We start from the raw sequence: 16,025 nt of genomic DNA, 5'->3' as shown, positions 1-16,025 counted from the left end.
TAACTTAATTTATCCAAAGGGAAATTGTGGAGCAGCAGTTGCAGTACAAAGTAGAAACAAGTAGGATTACATAGTGCAGATAAATAGAAAAAGAAATCATCAATGACGTGCAAATAAAAATGTTCCCACATAAGAACATCACTGTGTCTCCAGCCTTTACAACGTTTGACTTTACTTCAGCGTATCCAGCAATAAACAGCAAACACATTTTTGTGATGTCTCTAAAGTATTTTCATATTACAGGAGTGAGTCTGAAGTATCTTAAAAGTTATAATGAGTTTCATAGATTTTCTAAACCAGGGGTAAAAAAAGGCATAAATAAGTGGGTTTAGACAAGAGTTAAAATAGAACAGCCAGGTTTCAAAGGTTAAAGATCTGCTCTGGTCTAGAGCAGCAGAAAAGTATAATGGAGAAAGGCAGATCAGGAACACAATCACAACAACACCAAGAGTCCTGGCTGCTTTCAGCTCGGATTTCTTAGCAGTTACACCCACTGGACGCCGTTGTGTGACCGATACAATGTGGGTCCGCATGGCTTGAGCTTGAGACACAGCCACCACAAATATTCTCATATACAGAACTATGATTACAGTAATGGGGGCGATAATGGTGAGGACAAGGTCAACAGATCCTGTTATCCAGTTAAAAACAAGTACACATTCTCCGTAGCAGGAATTCTGTGACTCAGGGTGTCTCAGAGAGTCCATCAAAATGAGAATACTGTAGAGAACAGAGGAAAACCAAAAGAGACAAACACAGATCTTCGTTCTGTCCAGAGTAACTCTGGTGTTATAACGTAGAGGGTCACAAATTGCCAAATAACGATCAACCGATATGAGCACCATATTTCTAGCCGAAGAAACAGTAATGATATAATCAAGAACACGATAGAGAGCACACATGAGGTCACCAAGGAACCAGCAAGCCTCTTTTAAAGAGCTTTCAACCGGCATCAGCAGAAGGCCCACGACGAAATCTGAGACAGCCAGGGAGAGGATGAGGAGGTTGGTGGGGCTGTGGAGCTGCCTGGAGAGGAAGGATAACATCACTTGAGATTGTTAACAATAGTAGCTTATTAACATCAATGAATTAATTCTAGAATGCAACATTATATTGGAATACATCATATTTTCAAATTACAGATATTATATTTATATTCACATTAAAAGTAAGACATGTAATTGATGTTTATTTCTATGATGAATATGTGTATCAGTTCATTCATTAGTTTTAGAGTTAATCTCTGCCTGAAGTGGGAGATAGAGATGATGACCAGCAGGTTGAGAGCTGCAGTGAGCAGAGAGATGAAATACAGCAGAACGTTAACAAGCATGCCATCAGACGGAGGTTTCCTGCAGGAACTGTTGTAGAGTAGTGGAAAGCAGAGTTCAGCGCCTTCAGTCGTCTCCATGTTCAGAGGTGTGAGGAGGCTGAGTTCTGGCTGCTTTTGGACTAAAGCTCTCTGTTACACAACTGATGTATCTCTTTTCTGGTCTCGTCATTTCTCTACTGCTCAGTTTTTTCTCCAGTAGGGACTGAAGTCCCTCCCTTTCACTTTGCTTGTCATCTTTATCTCAATCGTCATCACTTACTTCCCTCCACTTGGTTTATTCTGTCATTGAGAACTTTACCTTTTTGGATCATGATTTCCATTTCATCTTTGTTTGTCGTTTTCAAGGCAACATATAGAGTCCAGAAGAGTTCTCATCTTGGGCTAATTTGATTTCAAAATATTAAAGTCTAAAATGTAATCCATGATTAAGAGCTGCTACTGTGGCTTCCAAGTAGGAATCACAGGATAATGGCACACTGAATTTACCTTCAAATCTAAATGCACTGAGATATTATTATTATGACTATTAACTTCAACAACTCAGTGTTGGCCCCAACTCCGACTGCCAGGAGCCTCGGTGTGACACTCGACAGTCAACTCTCCCTGACTGCCAACATCACCCCAATAACACGCTCCTGTAGGTACACGCTGTACAACATCAGAAGAATACGACCTCTTCTCACTCAGAAGGCGGCACAGGTTCTGGTCCAGGCTCTGGTCATCTCACGTCTAGACTACTGTAACTCCCTCCTGGCAGGTCTACCTGCTAATGCCATTCGACCTCTACAGCTCATCCATAATGCAGCTGCTCGACTGGTCTTCAACCTCCCGAAATTTACCCACACTACTCCGCTCCTCCGCGACCTTCACTGGTTACCGGTGGCCGCCCGCATCCGCTTCAAAACATTGGTACTTGCGTACCGTGCTGCGAACAGATCGGGTCCGGTCTACATCCAGGACATGGTCAAACCGTACACCCCAGCTCGTTCACTTTGCTCGGCTTCTGCCAATCGGCTTGTAGCTCCTTCACTTCGAGCTAAACACTCAACAAAGTCACGACTGTTTGCTGTCCTGGCTCCTCATTGGTGGAATAAGCTCCCCATTGACATCAAGATAGCAGAAAGTCTCTACACTTTCCGTCGCAAACTAAAAACACATCTTTTTCGACTATACCTTGAATAGGGAAGGTAGCGCCGTCGTAGCACTTTGGTAGCACTTAAATGGCTCTTACTGATAGCACTTTGTAGTTTAACTTTATTGAAGAAATTGTACTTGCTTGATTCTTGTTGTTCTGAGTTTGGACTCATGGTTTAATGCACTTATTGTAAGTCGCTTTGGATAAAAGTGTCAGCTAAATGACATGTAATGTAATGTAATGCAGCGCACACATCACTGGTTCAATATTGAAGTTACAAGATAATGCAGCCAAACTCAGAAAAATATCAAGATTGAAGTGGCTGACTTGCAGGTATGTAAAAAGACGAGTATGATACTTTGCTGGTTAATCTGCATAGAACATTTTTGTTACCTAACAACATTCCTATAGCGGTTATCCAGGAAATTTGATCTGTTTTGAATACTGTCATTTTGAATCAATGTGTATTTACATCCTATATGTAAAAGATTGCCCTAATACCTGTTCAATTAATGGAACAAAACCACAAGCCTCATGAATCACGTACCATATATATTGTTTTCTTTTTTTTGCGAGTTATTTTGCAAAGCATGGATGGTGATGCAGATTGTTTGCAAGATGATAAGCAGCACTTCAGAAACCGCTGAAATTGCCAAGTAAGTGTGAGCACATGAAAGGAATTCGACTCCATGGACATGTAGAAGTGGAAAATAACATTATCCATTGACCCTTTCATTGTTTATCCCTCACTCTAACAACACATTTAGCATACTGACTACTGACTGGGGAAGAAAAACAGATTACTAAAGTTTTCTAATCTATATGTTATTATTTGCACTTTGTGAAGACGGTTTGCATCCGAGTGTGAAGTGGTCGCGATGAGAGTCTCCAAGTCTGAGGACACTGACAGAAAACGTCCACCGGTTTGGGGGTGAGTCCCTGCCCCAAGATCAAATGGAGCCGGAAGGCAGAGATCTCTATCTACCAGTCCATCAACATTCTTAAAACTTAATTATGTTCGTCATATTACATACATACATGGCATTTGGTATCTGCATTTAACCCATGCTTAGCTATTTAGAAGCACTGGGCTGCTATAAAACCCGGAGCAACTGGGGATTCGGCGTCTTGCTCAAGGACACTTCGACTATGGGGAGACCAGGGATTTGACCCGCTACCTTGCAGGACGACCACTCTACTCATGACCCTCACCTATGACCATGAGCTTTGGGTAGTGGCCTAAAAAGGAGATACAGGATGCTGAAATTATCTTTCTTTTGTAGGGCGGCTGGGCTCAGCCTTAGAGAAAAGGGGAGGAGCTCAGACATCCAACGGGAGCTCGGAGTAGAACTGATGTTCCTTGGAATGTAACCTTTTGTGACTGTAACAAGTTATAGGCTGTCACATGCAGGTTTCTTCCCCCAGCACCAAAGGATGAGCATACACAGGGATATGTTTAGTAATATACTTTATTGTCTCTCGACTGTGCCTCTGCTCCTCTCTCTCGTGCCTCCAACTGTATGCCCCATATATAGGGCAGAGTCACTCAGGCCTTGATTCCCTGCAGCTGAGGCCAATTCCCGGCACCTGTTCCCTGAACCACTCCCCCACACCCCTCCGCAGCTGAGCCTAACCATGCCCCAGCCACCACAGTGACGTTTTGTAATTCTCTTAAACTGTTCAGCTATTGTTTGGTCCTCAGTTTGGGACTGGCTGGCAACACCTGGCCATTGCATCTGTCTATTTTTCCCTGGGGGTAAAACTCAGCCGTGACAGAACTCATAATGGAGCTGTCAAACTCCTTCCTGCACCGTTGCATTCCAGACCACATCTCTCTTGGTTTGATCGGTACGGTTGAGCTTTTGAATGTTTTTCTTTTGTCTTCTTTTGTCCAACCAGTTAGACATCGTACAATGTGTTCTTCAAAACTAAATATAGACATAACATAGACTTGTTATTTTAAACTTATTTGACCCTATAACACAAAGTGTAACTAACAGTTATTAATTAATATGTTGGCAGAAAGTCACACAGAGGCCATGTCACGACTGTATTATCCATGCTCTATTATATAGTGTATGTTTTACCATTTTCATTAAGTATATGGCTCTTAAGGGGCTAGTTTACTCCAAAAGCAAAAAATTATATTTTTCTCTCACCTGGAGTGCTGTTTATCATTCAAGATTGTTTTGGTGGGAGATGCTGGAAATATTGTCCGTAGAGATGTCTGCCTTCTCTCAAATGTCGTGGGACTATATGTCACTCGGTTTAGAAATACAAGAAACATGCATGTCAAACATTTCTCTTTCAAGAAGTCAAGGCACTGTTACGCAAGCTAACCCACATAACTAGTTTAGAGGTGCATAAACATAAACCTGAAACACCACAGGTAAGTGAAAAAATATGTATTTTGGATTTTTGGGGTAAACTGTCCCTTTAATTTGTACTTACTTCAGATAGGTTACAATAGTCAACATATTAATACAGTAGATTCTAACACATGCTAAATAAGCCTAGTATGTTGACGTGCTACTTCAATCTCGTAATGACAGTATCGAGGTATTGTTACGTCCCACATCTAGCATCGTCTGCTTGTCTTCACACTCGGCATCCGTATCGCTCAGTTAATTACAGAGGATTTGGAAACTGGAACGTTTCGTGACAGAAACCAGTTTGAGAAGGACACCGGGTTACAAGGATGGGAATTTCTTCACAGCGCCGGTCGAGTCAACTCGATTGTGGTCGATGTCTATAAATAGACGGAGAGGGTGCTGCGTCCTCCACACAGAGAGGCAAGGCAGGCAGTCTGAGCGCTGAAGCATCCCAGAGAAACTTCTCCTCAAACACGGGGTAAGGAAACCTGGAAACCTTTGCCTCACGTCTCGTCCACACAATTTTTGTAATTATTCTGACTGGTGCAACAACTCGGAGGGTAGCTGAATTTGATCAAAAAAGTAAACATTTTGGGGTTATTTCTTTTCACAAAAATACAAAGATGCATAACATTATCAATTATACATAGAGTTAAGGCTTGTACAAGGGTCATTAATGTCTGTTAAGGTGCTTTTTATTTGCACTGGTTTTAAGTTTTTGGGATAAAATTAAAGAGTAAGTATTAAAGACTATGACTTGATGTATTTAGTCACAATGCAAAAGCACATAACACAATGCATATGACCCTTCAGGTAAAATAGAAAAATTAGATAAATGCATTTATTTATTATTTTATGTACAAAGAGTAAGTGAATTGAAAACATTCTAATTTCAATATCGCCGACATATTTTGCAAAAGAATACTTTGCCCAAGTATAGGTGTACATTTTGTCAACTCCCTTTCAGGTCTGTGTCAGAGGACCACCAACATGTTCCGCTTCATACTTTACCTTGCTGCACTCAGCCTGCTCAAAGGTGAGAAGTCTTCACCACTCAAACACAAACTGACTGTCTTCACACTGCATTCACTTTGTAGGATTGCGAAGTAACAAATATGAAAAGAAATTTACACTTTATTGATCCCTGAGGGGAAATTCTTCTCTGCATTTGACTCATCCTTAGTTATTAAGGAGCTGCAGTGAAGCGCCCGGGGAGCAACTGGGGATCAGTGTCTTGCTCAAGCACACTTCAACATGCAACTATATGGGGAGAGTGGGGATCGAACCGTGTGCTTACGGGACGACCACTCTCCCCATGCGCTACACCCGACCCCCAATAGTTATTGTGCGCTGCCAAGAAATAGTCTAGCATATAACCTTAAATTTGCCCCTCTTTCCAGTCTTTATGCTAAGCTAAGCTAAGCAACTGCTGCCTCCAGCTTCACATTTAGCAAATATGATACAGGCATCCAGTGGCGTAGGGTAATTACGACAAAGCACGCTATGCTGACAGGCCCTGGTTAGTTGCTTTCAGGTTCAAGAAGCATGACGGCCTGCTTGGCTTACGTATGTGCTCAGCTTGTCATTCTTGAGAGATTATGAAATAATAATACATTCTACTTGTAAAGCGCTTAAAACAGGTACAACCAGAAACAATGAAACCAATAACAATATAAACAGGAGAATTGTCTTGTCACATGGTCACAAACAAAGACTTAACATCAATAAGCAGTTTTTTCTAGCAATCATCATTGTGGAAAGAGCATTTATTTAACATCACCTTTTGAAGCACAGACATAACAAATGGCACCCTATTATTAGTGATGTGAAAGTTTCATTTAACAGTGGCGATTCACAAGATACCATTTTTTAACTATTCATATACTTTGTTGGAGGGTCTTTCTTCGTAGAGCAGCTGCACTGCCCATACATGTTCTCGCCCTGGGTGGTACTGATATTATCACATAACTCAAAGCAAATATTTATATTTCCCAAAATGTCTTAACTTTGATCAACACCTTTATAATGGCTTTGGAGATAGGATCTTATCATTACATGCATAATGTATCTCCATGTCTTCAGGTACTGGTGCAACAAACCAGACATTTACCAGTTCCGGGGAGATGAACATCACCTCCTGCCCCATCACCTATTACGGGCAGAAATATGACAGAGTCTACGTGAGTAATATACAAAAGTCGTTTGTAGTCGCGATGCCTCTCTGTGTTTGGGGTTATTGTGTATCAGCTTTCAGTTGTTTTATGTCACTTTGTAATAAGTTAGTCTTTTTGTAGTTCTTTTTTTTGTCTGGGGTTGTTTTGCTCCTTTTTGTCGATGTTTTGAGTCTCTTTGTAGTTGTTTTGTGTCTCTTTGTGGTCAAGTCCTGTCTCTATAGTTGTTGGGTCTTTTGTAGTAATTTTGTGTCCGTGTAGTTGTCATTTTGTAGCTGAAAGCCAGAGGGGGCTTAAAACATTGGGCCCCTGTGCTTGTGCCCAGTAGGCCAATTCAGTAATGCATCCACAATCTCCTCTGTGATTTCTCAACAGATGGCCTTTGATGCTAACACATTTTCAGTTTGCTTCAATGGCTTTTACAAACCAGGAATAAAAAATGACTGTATTTTGATGTCTGGAGGGACGGCTGACAGAGGTGACCTGGCAGTTCTTACTCAAGACATACCCACTGGATCTGGGGTTCATAAACTTCTGCCAAACCTTAGAAATGCTGGGAAATGTGTCAACATAATTCCTTTAAAAGACAGTCAACAATCGGAAGTGAGTTTTTTTCATTTTCATTATTGACCAATGTTACTGTCATGGTAGATGAATACAACATTTCAGCGTAATTTCAAATCAAAGCCTTTTCTTAGACGTCTGTGTCCACTTTCTGTTGTCAGATTGAACGAGTTGAACTCGGCAACTTTGGGACACAAGCAATTCTGGCAATCAAGACATATTCTGGGTACCAGAATGTTGATGTTGTAAGTATAAGAATAACATTTAGAGAAATATCAATGATTTGACAGATGTATTTTGTAAAATGTGATGGGACTTTGGAGGATAATGAGGCAGATTCAGTGGCTCAATCAGTATCCCACATTGGTTGAAGGTATTCAGGCAATCAACATAAAGTGTTCTATCATACTGACAAAAAGGCTAAATAATGAATCATTTCAAATGCAAAACATGACAAAATGTAAAAAAAACTTTTCCTGGCACTTTTCAGGAGGCAGATACACAAGTCAATGGTCTTACAGTTTCTAAACAGAAGTTCCAGACAACTGATACAAACAAGGGCATAATCACAGATGTCAGTGGATGCAGACTCTCAGGTAAGTACATTCAATCGTTCCTAAAGTGCAATTTTAGGCCTCAAAAGCAAATATTAGAAGTAAATAAATTGCTGTCATGTAAAACAACTGCTAGTAAAGTTGTCCATTTTAAACTACCTCCATACATTTTTCTCAATTCCTAGGCTTTGCTTATAAGACAAATACAACAGTGAGGGACTCAAACATATGCTCTACTGTAACCTGTGATGTGAGTGGATTCGCTACTGCCGTCAGCGATTGTGGTCCCATGGAGCGTTGCCAAGGCAATGGGAGGTAATTATTTAGAGAAATGATAGAAAGAAAATGTCCCCAAAAAATGTAAATTTCTCTTTCTAAGCTTGTGGTGTAGTTCTTTTCTCACATGGAACTCAATCTTAATCAGTCTGACAGTAAAAATGGTAGTGCAGAATTACATTATAGCTGTCCTGTTATGCTGCGGTCACATGAAACAGAAGCAAGTTTGACCTCTGGATCATTTGTGTTCATTTAAGTCACTCGTGCTAGACGTGCCATAATGGAGGCGATTCTTACCTCCATGTAGATACAATACCAACGTTTCATCAACCATGGCCGAAAAACATTGTGGAATTTCTAGATACGACGGAAAACCAAATGCTGTTGTGTATGGGTCCATATCATCATCATCCAACGGCCAATTCCCTGTGCTTAGAAAGGCACACTTTGTTAATTAATTAATTAATTACAGCAGTATGAATCAAGAATAATCCCCCCCCCCCTCTTAGCGCCAATTGAGGAAGATAATCTAATGGCCGTTTTGGTGGTACCATATTGCACAAGCACATTATGGTTTTCAACCTTGGTGCAGCTGCTCGTGAGGGGAAACTGTGGCAGCTCCCATGGACCATGGACGCACTTTCCCAGCTGGACAGTGGAATCCTCCACCCCTCTGATATGAGCCAGCAACTGAATGATTGGTAAAGTTAGGGCTGCTTAGAGCCCATTCTACTACAGCATATTACACGGGTAGATGGTCCCCTTTTCAGTGTTAGTGTGTGAAGAAATGCTCAGATCCCATCCTTGCCTATCGTTTTAACCTATCTTCAAACTTTTGGCACCATCAACATGATGCCATTTCATCCTACCTTGAAGGCTATGGCGAGAGATAGTTTTTACAATATGTAACTAACGCTCTTTGCATTGACTTTGTATGTAATCGAGCCACTTGATAAGTGTGCTTTGAGTTTGGTGTGAATGCACCAGTAAGTCACAGCCTGCAGTGCACTCCTATTTTATGCAAGCGAAGGGGTGAACAAAAATGTACTTCCGATATTAGCATCTTCGGATACAGTTGGACAACTTAACTTTCAGCATCTTCATCTTTACCAAAACGCTGATATTGCTATTTTTTGTTTTCTGTGTATCCATCTCACTCCTTCTGCTGCAGTTGCGTGTTGAACGCGATGTGCTCTGTGACCGGCTCGACTGTCATCGATTTCGTTGGCAGAGTTCAGTCTGTCCCGGACCGGTGTGGTTACACTCTGATGGGGTCCTTATTGTTCCCGGGCTTGCAGTTGCTGGGGGTTTTCCAAGAAAGACGCCGTAAAGATGTTAGTTTTTTGGATCGTGTGATACTGCAGCTGGAGGGGGCCGGTGTTCAGATTTCCATGGAACAAGATGGCCGGGTTCAGGTATGTTACCTGCTGCCACAAGTAATTTGCTTTAGATCTCATCAATCGCTGATGTACAGACCACTCAGGTGGTCACGAGCCACACAGGTTGAGTTCATTTAATGACAGGAAACGGTCGATATGCATTTTCATTCTGCATTATAAGTACTTTTACTTTTGGTAATTTATGTAAATTTGGATGCCAATAATGTTGTACTTTTACGATTCATATTTGGAATGTATCGCTTTGACTTTTTTTTTATTTTCTCTAATGTAATTCTTCCATTCAACCACTAGACTGTTTGAGTAAGTGTCTCTTTTTTCACTTTGCTCATCCTCTGCGATGAAGCTGGATGACAAAGTGCTGACGCTCAACGCCAGAGCTCAGCTGGTCCATGGTATAGAGCTCTCCAGGGACCAGACAGGAGTGACTGCCAAGATATCAGTCTCCAACTACACTGCGTCTATCCTATTTGATGGCTACACTACCCTCATCCACGTGACAGGTACACAAACATATAAACCTAAAGACTTTGATAAAATTGTGGTTCCTATCATATCACTCTCCTCTTTCTCATACTGTATATATAATAATATTATTATCAGTAATTTTAGTAGGGTAAGGCCAGTTGGAATAGTTTTCATGAACAATGGCAACTCCCTCTTTGCAGAGGAGGCATTTAAGGCCCTGCTCACCAACACCCCTGCACACTTATCTGGAGGTAAACATAAATGCTTTTAGTCCTATTTAGAACATGGGGAAGTTGCGCACTTCAGCCTTGCATGGCTGAAATGAGTATTAGAACAACAAACACTTAAAAAAAACGTTTTACATTTAAAATGTGGATAATACCTGGAATTAGTTCTGCCAAGATGTGTGGATACTTATGTAAAATCTAAGATTAAGTAGTTTGTTGAATTGCGTAGTTACAAGAGTTATGTGAATGAGAGAAATGTAGTTTGCAGTGGAGCCACAGACATTTAAGATGGTATCATCTGCATAAAAATGGACATTGAAGTACTGATTAAAAATAATAATGGTAGTTATGTGTCGTAATGGACCAAATGTATTATATTATTACTAAAAGTGGGTAATAAAATATTATATAAAGAATAGCGACATATCTTTAAGTAGGAAGGTACATGTATGATAGATGGGCTCATTCTGAATACATTTTCATTACCACATTTATTTACAAACATCAAGTCTTTCTTCCATCTATTTTTCTGATAATTACTTATTTACATGCATGTCAAAATACAAAACTGTGCTTTAAATGTGTGTGTTAATTCTCTAAACTAATGAGGTAATGTGAGAGGAATCCATTATTATTTAATGTCTTGGGTATTTATTCCAGTATATGGATCCCAATATCGATAACTCAAACAAGGTCTGTCACGTAACTACTTTAGGTTTCGATGTGACCACCCTGTAGGCCTAATCTTGAGTTAAAACCAGTGAATACCAGCTACTTAAGTGTGCTGCGTGCTCGTCACCTGTAAAAGTTTTTTCTTCTGAAACCGGGCAGGAACAAGTGGAGCAGCCGTGGATGGTTTATGTGGCAATTCCACGAGGTCTTTCAATGAAGAGAAGGTTACTGGACACTGGTCTCCTGGGTAAGACCTCCAAACACATCATGTAACTGACTACTACCTCTCTTTGGAATGAAAGGGTTTAAAATATACTGCAGTTTAAGTACTAAGTTGCTGAGCAGTCTTGTGCTATTTGTTGTCCCACAGCTGTGAGATGCAGTATGATGACACTGCTGACAGTACAATCAACTGTAACACCACAACTGAATGGTAAACACAGACTAAACTCTCTTTTGATTTATAAACAGGCATCACTAACCTCTGTGGCACGCTTCACCACGTTTGTCATTTGGCGCTGTCTTCTACACCTAAACCCATTTTAATGTGTTTATTCTCATATGTGCCATAGTGTCCTTTATGACTGAACTTCCATGCCACATTTTCACTTGGACAGGTGTAATCTCCTGAAGCAGGCTCCCTTCACTGCTTGCAACAAGCACATCAACCCAGAGCCCTTCATAACTGCCTGCACAAACACTTTGTGCAAATATCCTGCAGTGGATGGTCTCAAGTGCCAGAACCTGGAGGCCTACGCCAGGGCCTGCAGCCACCACAGCAATGTCACGATGGAGAGCTGGAGGAAAAAGACCAGCTGCCGTGAGGCTGTCTTACATTATCTTCGGTTATGTTTCAAGATGACCCGAATGAACACATCATCTAAATATTATTATATTGTCTTAAGCACCTTCTACACCATATGACGTTCTGTGGCTCTTTTTATTAACCTTTAGGGTAGATATGGTGTTTTTATGCAAATTATCAGGTCAATCATATTAAAACTGGAAGACATTGTTTTTTTACCTGCAGCTGCTGTCCCTCAGGCCTTCTGTAAGGACAGATTCTGCAGTGCTCATGAGTTCTGTGGTGAGCGGAATGTTGGGGAACCCAGCTGCCTCTGTCGGGCCATTTTTGCCTCCAAGTACAGATCAACGGGCACTTTTGGTAAGTCAGCTATGACGCAAGAAAGTCATCTTAACTGCTACTTCATTATAGGCTGGGGGGATTTCTCAAAGCGAGAGCTGTTTCAGATTTATGGACTTGTATGATAGATTTAGTAGCATTTGTTTATTAGTATAGAATTTTGCAATATTCTTTGCTGCATATAATAACATTCAGATTTAGTGCTCAAGAGATCCAATTTACAAATGCACAAAAGAATCCTTTATGACATTTTTAAAAACATATTTTAGGTCTTTTCAAAGTTGCATTTATGATTGCCTCTTCCTGATTTGTGCTAATGTATGTTGTTTGGAAAAAGCTAAAGGAATTTACTGTTTTGTAACGGGTGTTCAGGTGAGCCAACGGTCTGCCAGCAGAGTTCTACTTCAATCATTATGGCTAATTGTCTTTTGGAGGACAAGAGCATTGATTATTCAGGCTTACACCTCAACGACCAGGCCTGCAAAGCTGAAATGGACAACCTGACCCACATGGTGATGTTCAAGTTCAATAGCAACAACACTTGTGGTACAGTGATCATGGTGGGTACCTTCTATTTTTTGTCTTTTTAAAGTAGCAGCCAAATCCCTTGTAACACTAGAGACGTACTGTTCAAGGTAATCATTCAAGGGTTGCAGGGAAGTAAATAGACCTGTACAAGTAGTCAGCACACTGTAGCATTGGACCGGATGTGCATTGACAATGTATGTCTGCATGTGACCTTCAGGCAAACAACAGTCAAATCATCTACAAGAACACCATCATGACACGGAATGTCTCCACCTATGGCCTGATCAACCGTCACAGCCCAGTGCATATTGACTTATCCTGTTATTACACTCAGCCCGATGTCAAGACCTTTGCCATCGAAGTCAAACACAGGTGTGTGATGGGAGTACAGTATAACTCCAGAGTTATCATCTTTTTGTTTCCAAGCCAAGGCGGACTGAGCTTCACTTGGGCTTTAGCTGTGTTTCTACAGCATGGCACGGCTCTGCTCGACTCGACTCACTTCTTTGGTATCAAGCCCTTTGCTGGTACCCACTCAGTGTAGGCGGGATTCTGGGTAAAGTGAAAGAAAGAAAATGTGGTTGCTATTGATGTGAGCTTACTAATTAAAATTGTTTAGTAATGATTCTCTCTGACCAATCAGTGGTCTGCAGTGCTTCAAATCCACTATCTAGTTTCAGCTCAGCTAGCTTGAAAAATATGAAAATAACTATCCTATTGTTTAGAAAACTAAACTGGAATGCTTTGTGGACAGGTGGCTTTAATGTGCAGACCGAAGCCTAGTATAATTAAGAAGTAGCTTTGCTTTCCAGCTCTGTAATCCAGGAGATTACTTCTGGAGAATGGAATTACAATCTGACCATGAAGGCATACACCGACCCTGACCGCATGAACGCCATCCAGACAAGCAACGACATAGAAATGAACCAGAAAATCTGGGTGGAGCTTAAGACCGATGGACTGGATGAAAGAATGGTCCACGTGGTGACTGACTCCTGCTGGGCAACCGATCAGCCTTCACCGAGTGGAAGCCTGAGATATGACCTCATCATCAAAGGGTTAAAAACACAGAGATGCTCTTTCTGATTAAACCTCTTGTTTTTGTTGCTGGCCAGTCGCTGACATGCTTTCTTGTTTTTGTGTAGCTGCCCTAGCCCTACTGACCAGACAGTGAAGGTCGAGGGCAATGGACTGGGAACGTCCAACTACTTCTCTTTCAACACATTCCAGTTTTCTGCCAAGACTGGTGCGGTCTACTTGCATTGCCGATTAGAGCTGTGTGTCAAGCAGAATAACGCCTGTGCCTCGGTACGCCCAGTCCCTGAATATATTCACGTTAATGCACAAATAAGCATACATTTGTAAGCATATTAATCTCTCTGTCTTTTAACTGCTTCACAGCTGTGCAGTCACAATGATAGAAGGCGTAGATCTGCCACGTCAAAATATGAGGATGAAAACCCCGCCTTCATCAGTATGTCCTGGACTTATTAGGTATGTTCAGCTGTCCGACTGATTACGACTCCCAACCCATCACACCTTTCAAGCTCACTTTAAGAAAATCCAGGACCTCTGATGAAGGTCCTTTAGACCAAAAACTTAAACAAAGTGTACACTGCATACATGTGTAGTGTGCAGATACTGTATCTCTTTATATCAGTTTGAGCTCACTTCATGAGACACAACTTGGAACTTCCTACAAACTGGGGACCCCCGTTATCAGGTTGTGCAAATCTCAAACAAATACCAGAAAAGGACATGTCGCAAAATTTTCATCCTACACAACCACATAACAGGTAGAAGCTTACCTCAGAGCTTAAGATAACCATGTCTACCAAAACACGTTACTACAGTAATTCTACAGGCAGTGAGCATCAGTACATTTCAGAGTATTCAACATACAGTGGACCAATGGGAACATGCACGGTTGTGAACAGTGTGTCTGATTCATAGATTTTTTTCAAACAAAACTGGAAAGAGTTGTATTTAGACAGAATGCCTCACACACAGCTGTTCTTTCAATTAGGACAAGCAAGAAAGGGATACACCCCTCCAAGTCCCCAGTGCACCAATTAGAGCATGGCACGTAAACAAATACACATGCAGGTTACTCCCCAAAACCTGCGATTTAAAGGGAAAAGTAAAAAGTTCATGATAGTGCCACCACAACAATGAGACATCATATACACTTGCACAGTACACAGTGACACCTAGTTTTTACAGTCATTAAGACTTGACATCCTCATTCTCTCTTTTTTACAGTAGAAGTTTACTAAGTGGAATACTTCCAGATTGAGTTGTTGTTATTTTGGGTTTAAATTTGGGAAGGGACTCCAAGACAAAATATCTAGAGCCTTAAAAGTGCTGAAGCCAGCCCTACTAACGCCATTGCTAAAAGAACATATGTGCTCTGCCAACTTATCCTGAGTGAGCAAAGGGAAAAAAAGAAACGTAGCACACCGCCATGTTCAAATGTTTATAAGAGTAGGCAACAACAAAAAAGAGTTGACAGACGACTAGATGATGGAAATGAACCAACAACCCAAAATACTTAGACTTCATACAAACCAACACACTTTTGTTTCTGGCCTTCATTCCATTTTTTTATTTGGCTGCCATTTTGGAGAAGAATTGTGGAATTAACAAATAACCACGACTTGGATTTGGTTATCTTCCTAGGTTCCCATGGAGAATCGGGCTGACCAACGAGCTCAAGACTCAAAAAGATTCCTGCTTTGCGCTGATGAAGAGTCTGGGATCAGTTATTATTGCTGTGAATCTATACCAGCACGTGTATTCGGGAAAAACAAACTGATCTTTATCTAGCTTTAAATTAGTGTTGTCTTATTTCGGGTTCTAGGGTTGATTCCCCTGAGATGGTGAACATGATTGCTTTAGCATTGGAGAGGTATGCATTGATTAGCAGCACCTGACAGAGGCATTGCCATTATTTGAGGGTCATGGGGAAAGTGATCGTCCCGTAACCACAAGGTAGCCGGTTAAATCCCCGCTCTCCCTATAGTTGCATGTTGAAGTGTCCTTGAGCAAGACACTGAACCCCCAGTTGCTCCCCGGGTGCTTCACTGCAGCCCACTGCTCCTTAATAACTAAGGATGGGTCAAATGCAGAGAAGGATTGACCCACTGTGGGATCAATAAAGGATACATTAATTCTTAAAAAGGTA

The 16,025-nt window shown here is 41.2% G+C and overlaps 2 protein-coding genes across 3 annotated transcripts; one reads left to right on the top strand and one right to left on the bottom strand.

Annotated features, from left to right (window-relative positions):
• Positions 1 to 221: 221 nt before the first annotated feature.
• On the bottom strand, positions 222 to 1,411 carry LOC117750796 (trace amine-associated receptor 8a-like). Its single transcript, XM_034562165.1, has 2 exons — positions 1,248 to 1,411; positions 222 to 1,026 (listed from the first exon to the last, which is right to left on the bottom strand). Exons 1-2 carry the CDS (start codon positions 1,409 to 1,411, stop codon positions 222 to 224), a joined length of 969 nt encoding a protein of 322 aa, XP_034418056.1.
• Positions 1,412 to 5,114: 3,703 nt separating this feature from the next.
• Positions 5,115 to 15,551, top strand: LOC117751009 (alpha-tectorin-like). Of its 2 annotated transcripts, XM_034562504.1 has the most exons (19): positions 5,124 to 5,318; positions 5,808 to 5,876; positions 6,923 to 7,020; positions 7,387 to 7,614; positions 7,737 to 7,820; positions 8,066 to 8,171; positions 8,315 to 8,444; positions 9,577 to 9,820; positions 10,149 to 10,305; positions 11,329 to 11,416; positions 11,540 to 11,602; positions 11,787 to 11,989; positions 12,200 to 12,334; positions 12,686 to 12,873; positions 13,059 to 13,213; positions 13,654 to 13,899; positions 13,987 to 14,149; positions 14,243 to 14,335; positions 15,521 to 15,551. In XM_034562504.1, exons 2-18 carry the CDS (start codon positions 5,831 to 5,833, stop codon positions 14,333 to 14,335), a joined length of 2,427 nt encoding a protein of 808 aa, XP_034418395.1. In that variant the 5' UTR covers positions 5,124 to 5,318; positions 5,808 to 5,830; the 3' UTR covers positions 15,521 to 15,551. The 2 variants fall into 2 exon arrangements, with proteins under 2 accessions (XP_034418396.1, XP_034418395.1); XM_034562505.1 differs by lacking the exons at positions 13,987 to 14,149; positions 14,243 to 14,335; positions 15,521 to 15,551 and having other exon boundaries at positions 5,115 to 5,318; positions 13,641 to 13,825.
• Positions 15,552 to 16,025: the final 474 nt, after the last annotated feature.

This window comes from Cyclopterus lumpus, chromosome 21, assembly GCF_009769545.1.
Source record: "Cyclopterus lumpus isolate fCycLum1 chromosome 21, fCycLum1.pri, whole genome shotgun sequence".
NCBI classification, from domain to species: Eukaryota; Metazoa; Chordata; class Actinopteri; order Perciformes; family Cyclopteridae; genus Cyclopterus; species Cyclopterus lumpus.
The sequence above is the reverse complement of the archived record's forward strand: the minus strand, read 5'-3'. Positions and strand labels throughout refer to the sequence as shown.

What these genes read in the sequence shown, in the direction of transcription:
- LOC117750796 (XM_034562165.1), bottom strand. Translation starts at nt 1,411, where the DNA reads ATGGAGACGACTGAAGGCGCTGAACTCTGCTTTCCACTACTCTACAAC. An exon ending in ATCTCTATCTCCCACTTCAG is followed by an intron (nt 1,027 to 1,247) that starts GCAGAGATTAAC and finishes CTTCCTCTCCAG; the next exon opens with GCAGCTCCACAGCCCCACCA.
- LOC117751009 (XM_034562504.1), top strand. Translation starts at nt 5,831, where the DNA reads ATGTTCCGCTTCATACTTTACCTTGCTGCACTCAGCCTGCTCAAAG. An exon ending in GGTACCAGAATGTTGATGTT is followed by an intron (nt 7,821 to 8,065) that starts GTAAGTATAAGA and finishes GGCACTTTTCAG; the next exon opens with GAGGCAGATACACAAGTCAA. An exon ending in GCCATCGAAGTCAAACACAG is followed by an intron (nt 13,214 to 13,653) that starts GTGTGTGATGGG and finishes TTTGCTTTCCAG; the next exon opens with CTCTGTAATCCAGGAGATTA.